Below are 6,960 nucleotides of genomic sequence, written 5' to 3'. Positions count from 1 at the left end.
TGTGTATCCCAACCCTCCTAGTATGCGATGCGATGTTTTCTGCTACGTTTGAGGGGAGGGGACACACCCACCAGGCCACGCCTCAACCTTTAAGATCCTCAGCCGCCTGCTCACTCAGCGATACCTTCCTACTGGCTACACACACACACTTCAATACCCGAGCCTCAGTTTCCTCAACGGAAGCGAGGAAATAATTTTGGTGTCTGTATCTGGGGCTAATACCATGTGATCCCAAGAGTATGTAAGGGCAGAGAGAGCACAATAGAAGCCAGCTACTTCGGAGATCATTCCCTTGGTGAAGCCCCTGGACATTAGTCCTTTTTCATGCAGCCCCACCCCCTCCCACCCACGCAGAATCCAGCCGCCTTCTTCCCAGCCGCACTTCTCCTCCCTCGCTCCTCCCCGTCCCCCAGGGCAGCGTGCACCGATAAATCTTTCGCAGCACGCAGCATTGTTGCAGCGGGTTGGCCGGGCTGCTGCGGGGTGCCCACCCCCTCCCCCTGTTAGGCTTGCTAATGTCCCAGTGCAGCCTCTGTGCCTCAATCAGCTTTGAAGCCTCAGTCCCTGGCACAGTGCCTGGCACTTGCAGCGCGCTCAATCAATGTTTGCAAAATCGGATTCTCGGCGGAGCAGGTGTCCACCGGGAGCGGTCCGTGCGCGGGGCGAGGGCTGCTAGGGGGCCGCGGAGCCGCGCTCCTCCCCTCCGGGCCCGCGCCGCGCCTCCGCCCGCGCGCGCTGCCCCGACCCCGCGCGCCGCGGCAGGGAGGGGCCGGCGGAGGCGGAGCCAGCGGCGGCCAAGGCTGGCGGCTCCCGCGCGGCCCCGGGTCACCGATCCTAGATCCCGGCGCGGCGAGGTAAGAAGCGGTGCTAGGCACACACGGGACCGGGTGCGCAGCGGGAGGTGGCCCGGGGACCCGCCCCTCGTGTGCGCGACAGCCTCGCGGCCCACCCTCCCCAGCGGGGGGCTCAGTTCCCGGCCGGCGGTCCCCTTAGCTGCTCGGCGCTCGCGCATCCCGTGCGTCCGGCTTCTTCCCGCGCCGCTCCGCATCCCTTGATACCACCCGCCCAGTTCCCCCTGGGGTTTCTCCTCTCCAGGCTAGACGCACTCGCGGTTTGTCCCCCAGATTCTTTCCGAAAGCTTCTGGAGTCGGGAGGGGATGGGGGGCGCAGCTGGAGGCCGCCGAGGGATGCACCCGGCGTGGGGGCGGGGGCCAGGGACTGGGTACCATTCTTCTGGCCTTCGATGTTGACTGGTGCTCTGCGCAGCTTGCTGGCTCTACGTCTGCCGAATGAATGAATCATGAGTCCTTGTCCCTCTCTGAAGGAGGACTTTTTTGAGGTCCACGTGCTGCAGAGCACCTGGGGAGTGGGTCTCTTGAGAGAGGGTACTTGCTTCCGGTACAGCGGAAACTCCACTCTCCCTATTTCATTTCCTCTCTGCCTTCATACTGGCGGCCCCTTTGGATTGGGGGCTGGAGGAGGGTTGGGGAATGGGGGTTCTTGTAGGCCTTAACCAGGTACTTATTGAAAAGATGTTGTTGCAGGGGACTTGAGCAAACACTCTTTGAAGGTAGCAATAGAGAGGGCAGAGCTGTGGGCAATAACACCCTGCACAAAGCAGGCAGGGGTTCTTGGCACTACCAAGGTCAGCCTGGAAGAAGGGATCTGAGTACCTCTTCTGGATCAAAAGTTACTTAAGGCCCCCCCCAGCCTCTGTTTCTTCTTCTGTAAAATGGGAAGCATTGGTGTTCATCTTCAAGGTTTTATGCATATTCAGAAAATATAATGTTTGGCATNCATTGGTGTTCATCTTCAAGGTTTTATGCATATTCAGAAAATATAATGTTTGGCATATTGGGGGCACCCAACAAACCTTGCTCTCTGCCTCCCCCCCCCCCCCCCAAAAAAGTGACCGTTTTCTTCTCGTTTCTTCTGTCCTCACACAGGTCATAAGCAGATTCAGGTGATGTGTGTTCATTGCTGAGTGACTCCTACCCCACCCCACAAACTGCAGGGACAGTTGGGGACCCTGCCAGGCACAGGCATGCCAGTGCTGTCCGAAGACTCGGGTGAGTGTCCTCCACCGTGGCTGTATGTGCCAGGCCTCGCAGGACTGGGGGAAATGAGAAAGAACAATACACAAAAAAGCAGGACCAGTCCTGTGGCGTCACCTCTGGAAGCTGCTGCCTGCCTACCCTGCAGACCTGAGCCTGCAGGGAGAAGGCTGCTGTCAAGGCAGGATGAGGGTGTTGTTGAGAGAGCTCTCAAGGACAGGAAGTCCCACTGTGGACTTTGTTTTCCTCGCCTCTTCCTCAGGTTTGCATGAGACCCTGGCACTTCTGACCTCTCAGCTCAGGCCTGACTCCAACCACAGGGAGGAGATGGGCTTCCTGAGGGACGTCTTCAGTGAGAAGAGCCTCAGCTATCTGATGAAGGTGAGAGCCTGCTCGGCCTCCTTTCCCGTCCCCGGCCAAGGGAGGCTCTTCCCTGGGTCGCTCCAGCCATTTCCCTGCACTGTGAAGGTTTTGAACTCACTAGGCATGGCTTTCCGTATACACGGCTATGGAGAGGACCCAGTTTGTGGCCCTAGGTGTCACCCCAACCCTGGGTGCGGTGTGTATCTTTGCAGATTCACGAGAAACTCCGCTATTATGAGAGGCAGAGCCCGACCCCTGTCCTGCACAGTGCCATGGCCCTCGCGGAGGATGTAAGTCCCAGACTTTCATATTTTGGTTTAAGGTGAGGCCACACTCCAGACCCAGAAAATGTTCTTGCTCGCCTTGTAATCACTGCTTAGCTGGAGACATCAGAGGCTGGGAGCCTGAGGATGAAGAGGGAGGGGTTACTTTCTTTTCCCCCTTCTCTACCTCCTTTATCTCGCCCCCTCCCGTGTGTGTGTGTGTGTGTGTGTGTGTGTGTGTGTGTGTACGCGTGTTCCTGGGGGACAAACCTAGATCTTTGTACATGCTAAGCAAGTTTTGTATGGCTGAGCCGTAGCTCTAGTCCTCCCTGAACCTTCTGGCATCAAGGAGGGCCTTCTTAGCCTTAGCCTAAGCCAGGAGACATGCTGATTCCTGCTGACCGTGTGTTCTGGAGCAAGCCTGTTCCCTCAGCTGTAAAATGAGAGCCTTGGATCCTATCAGTAGCTCCCCACCTGTTCCTGGTGATATTAGTAGGTCAGAGAGTGTCTCGTGTCTGGGCTTTGGGAGGCTGCCATGAAGTCTTGAATTCAAGGGACTTACTGTGTGTGTCTCTGCTGACTAGCTGTGGCATCTTGACTCAGGGACCTTAGTTCTTGTGGTTTTCGGTTTAGCTATGCGGGTTGTTAATGCAAACTGACTCCTACGTAGATCACCTGATATCCAACTGGTTAGCTGTTCTGTTTCCCAGAGAGCCTCAGGCCAGAAGATAGCCCTGTGGGGGACTGTGTAGTCTGTGACAGGCAGTGTGATCATTTGGAGTGGGTTACATCCTGGGCTCTGCATTGCCAACTTTGCCACTGTATGACCTTACACAAGTCACCCGGCCTCTCGGCCCCAATTTCCTTGTCCTTGGGATAGCCTAGTATCAAGGGCACAGACTGTCTGGCTGAATGAGGCTGGGTTTAAATCCTGGTTGTGCCACCATGAGCTCGGTGATCCTGGGCAAGACTTGTAATCTCTCGGGCCTCAAGATTCTCATCCGTAAAGAGCAAAATTCAAGTGCTCATGGTGTCTGGTTTGTTGAGAAAACCCACAGAAAGCAACAGCGGCTAGCAGGTTTTACGCTCTGCCCATGATGCCCCCACATCCTCCACCCGTCCTAGAGTGGCAGATCTGACATGTTTCTGGGTGCCGCAGTCATTTCTGAGGGTATCCTCGTGACTGAGGCCCAGGAAAGAGGGCTTTCCCCCGAGGGATTCCAGCAGACTCCCGCCGGGGCATCCCAGACTCCTGTCTTCTCTTACAGGTGATGGAGGAGTTGCAGGCCGCATCGGTGCACAGTGATGAGAAGGAGCTGCTGCAGCTGCTGTCCACCCCCCATCTCAGGGTAGTCATGCTGCAGTCCCTGCACACCCACGCAGATGGGTCCCCTGGGACACGGGGGGGGGGGGTGGAGGGACTGCTGGGTCCTGAGATGGAGAGGGGGAGGCTTCTCTGTGAGGTGATCCTAAGTGATGTCCTGAGGAAGGAGATGTTTCTTGGGCAGAAGATCTGAGTCCCCTTTCCATCCCTGCCCAGTCAGGACCCCCCTAACCCTGTGAGGGCATAGTGCCAGCCCTTTTCCCTGGCTTTCCTGGCAGGCTGTGCTCATGGTACACGACACGGTTGCCCAGAAGAACTTTGATCCTGTTCTGCCCCCTCTGCCCGATAATATCGACGAGGAATTCGAGGAGGAGTCGGTGAAGATTGTTCGCTTGGTGAAAAACAAGGAGCCCCTGGTATGTACAGCCCCCCCCCACCCGACCCCATTCCTCTGCAGCTCACCCCGGCCTAGACAGCCAGGAAGGCACCGCCCAGAATTGACAGTGAATGGCATTCTCTTTGCCAGGGTGACCGCTCTCCTCTGCAGCATCTTTGTGTGCAGGACACTCCTTGTCCTGAGTGGATGCAGTGCCTCTCAATTTCAGCTAAGCCGTTTTGTGCAGTGCTCGCCTTGCAGGGCTGTGTAGGGTGACCGTGGTTGCTTTGCTGAGAAATGGGAGTTCACAGACTCAGTCCAAGGTCCAAATGTAGCCTGCAGCTTAATTTTGCTGTCTGTTTTTTTTTTTTTTTTTTAAGCAAGGTCATGCTTACTCATTTGTCATGAGAAGTTGAGTAATGACAGCGGAACCCCGGCCTCCCCTCAAAGCCCTAGATATGTGTGCTCCGTCCTTTCTAGACAGTTTGCTGACCCAGCTCTGTATACCCAGGGAGTGTGGGCACAGCTACCCTCTCCTGGAGGCTGGCAGATAATGCTGTTTTTGCCCCTGCTTTCAGCAGCGATGAACTGGGCAAAGAGTCGAGTTTGTTTATCAGATGGGAGGAGCTGGTGGGTGCCCAGAGAGCTTAGTACTTGCCTCAGAGAACCCCAGAACTGGCATTATCTGGTTCCAGTTTTCCCCAGCTGACCTCTGATGGGCAAGCCATGTCTCCCAGCAGATGAAGATGTTCCTGTTGCCTCTGCTTCCTCACCTGTGCCATGGAGTTGGCACAGGTCCCGGGATCCTTCCTGTGCACTCTCAGAGCTGGGGGTGGAGGTGGTTCAGTGAGGACAATGCGCTGTGCAGTGGTGGGGACTTTGCAGGTCAGGGAACAATGGCCTCAGGAGGTGCAATGGACAGCTCTGTAGTCAGCAGAATTCATTGTCTGTGCTTCTCATGACGACACGAACGCTGTGGTAACAAACGTGCAGTGTTTGCGTGGAAAGTCAGTAACACGTGGCGGACATTTATTGGACACTTACTGTTTACTTGTTTCATGCGTTTCCTTACGGGGTCCCCTCCACAACCCTCCGAGTTAAATGCTCTCCCCCGTCCTAGAGGAAGCAGGCTCAGGGAACGCAGGGACTTCTTGGCTGAGGCCACATGATTTCTAGTTAATGGCTGAGCTGGGCTCAGCTTCCGCACGCCCCATTTCTGTGCTGACATGGGCCTCCTTACCTGGTACAGGAAATTAGGAGCTCATTAGTGCCTTTTTTTTTTTTTTTATCCCAGAAATCATCTCTTTGTGTTTCTTGGGCTAAATCCTAGTCCTGATGCTCTGGCAGGGGCATAATTGGTTCCTGTTGGCAATAGCAGAAGGCCCAGGAGCACCGGGATTGGCTCGAGGCAGGTGGGGAATTTGCTAGCACATGCTGTCCTCGTTATTCAATGTCTTTGCGAGTGACAAGGGCTGCGACGAGACAGAGAAAACACTGGTGTTGGCATCATCAAAAGCTCCCCTTTCTACGAGGGTGACTTTGAAGATTCTTAGCTTCCCTGATACCCCAGTCCTTCGTGTCTTATTTATTTATATAACAGTTTAAATCGCATTTACTTGTTTTGTGCATGTGCGTGTGCGTGTGTGTGTGTGTGTGTGTGTGTGTGCGCGCGCGCGCGCGTGCGCCACAGCACAAGTATAGAGGTGAGAGGGCAACTGTAGGAGTTGGTTCTCTTTCTGCTATGTGGGCCCTGGCGATGAGACAGGCATGGTGGGAGATAACCTTTACTAGCTGAACCATCTCCCTGGCTCGATTTAATTTTTATTCTTTTTGAGGTAGAGTCTCAAATAGCTCGGGCTGGCTTCAGACTCATTGTATAGCTGAGGATGACCTTGAACTCTTTATTCTCAGGCGTGCTTGCTGTCACTCCCAACTCAAAAGGCCCAGTTTTTTTTTTTTTTTTTTTTGTACAGAATGATCACTGTGCTTTGTAAACTGCAAAGTGTGGAGTTTTCCTCTTTCTTTTCTCCTGGTCTCGTGGTGTTCGCAGCCTTGGGACGGTCCCCACCGATCCACTTTCCTGGCCTAGCAGGAGGAGGAATGAAGGAAGCAGTGCCAGCTGAGGTTGCCTTGCTGGAGCCTGCCTGTTCTTGTCTCTCATCCAGGGTGCCACTATCCGGAGAGATGAGCACTCAGGGGCCGTCGTGGTGGCCAGGATCATGCGAGGGGGCGCGGCAGATCGGAGCGGTGAGTGGACCTTGTGGAGTGAGGAGATGCCAGCCTGGCTGAGGTGGTGGCTCTCTATCTCCACCTCTAGGGTAACCTCTTCGGGGCGAGTTTCGCTTTGGGGATTGTGGATGGAATTCTCAAGGTCCCAAGGTCAATGGGAATTTAATTGAAGCCTAAGAGGCTTGGAGGTTCTCACTGGTGATCAGGAAAGGGCTTGGGCATTTGGTGTAGGCAGAGATTAAAACGCTGAAGTTTGGAGATGTGCTTAGTTGGAGATTTTTCGCTGGGGTGGGGATGGTCCTCGTCACCTAGAGTAACCTCACCACCTGTGACACCGCAGTGGACAGGAAT

General features: G+C 55.0%; 1 protein-coding gene across 2 annotated transcripts in view; it reads left to right on the top strand.

Annotated features, from left to right (window-relative positions):
- The first annotated feature begins 748 nt into the window (after window positions 1-748).
- Window positions 749-6,960, top strand: part of Mpp3 (MAGUK p55 scaffold protein 3) — a 28,311-nt gene continuing 22,099 nt past the window's right edge. The window contains exons 1-7 of one of the 2 annotated variants that reach the window (XM_050156500.1): window positions 749-854; window positions 1,947-2,069; window positions 2,317-2,435; window positions 2,630-2,707; window positions 3,949-4,029; window positions 4,283-4,420; window positions 6,546-6,627. In XM_050156500.1, the coding sequence (XP_050012457.1) occupies window positions 2,045-2,069; window positions 2,317-2,435; window positions 2,630-2,707; window positions 3,949-4,029; window positions 4,283-4,420; window positions 6,546-6,627 (523 nt within the window). In that variant the 5' untranslated portion in view covers window positions 749-854; window positions 1,947-2,044. Of the gene's footprint in view, window positions 855-981; window positions 1,112-1,946; window positions 2,070-2,316; window positions 2,436-2,629; window positions 2,708-3,948; window positions 4,030-4,282; window positions 4,421-6,545; window positions 6,628-6,960 lie in introns of those variants that run through there. The other variant, XM_050156501.1, reaches the window with a different exon arrangement.

This window comes from Alexandromys fortis, unplaced genomic scaffold, assembly GCF_014885135.2.
Source record: "Alexandromys fortis isolate MF-2015 unplaced genomic scaffold, M_Fortis_MF-2015_v1.1 scaffold_31, whole genome shotgun sequence".
Taxonomy (NCBI): Eukaryota; Metazoa; Chordata; class Mammalia; order Rodentia; family Cricetidae; genus Alexandromys; species Alexandromys fortis.
This window is presented reverse-complemented; position numbering and strand designations above follow the sequence as displayed.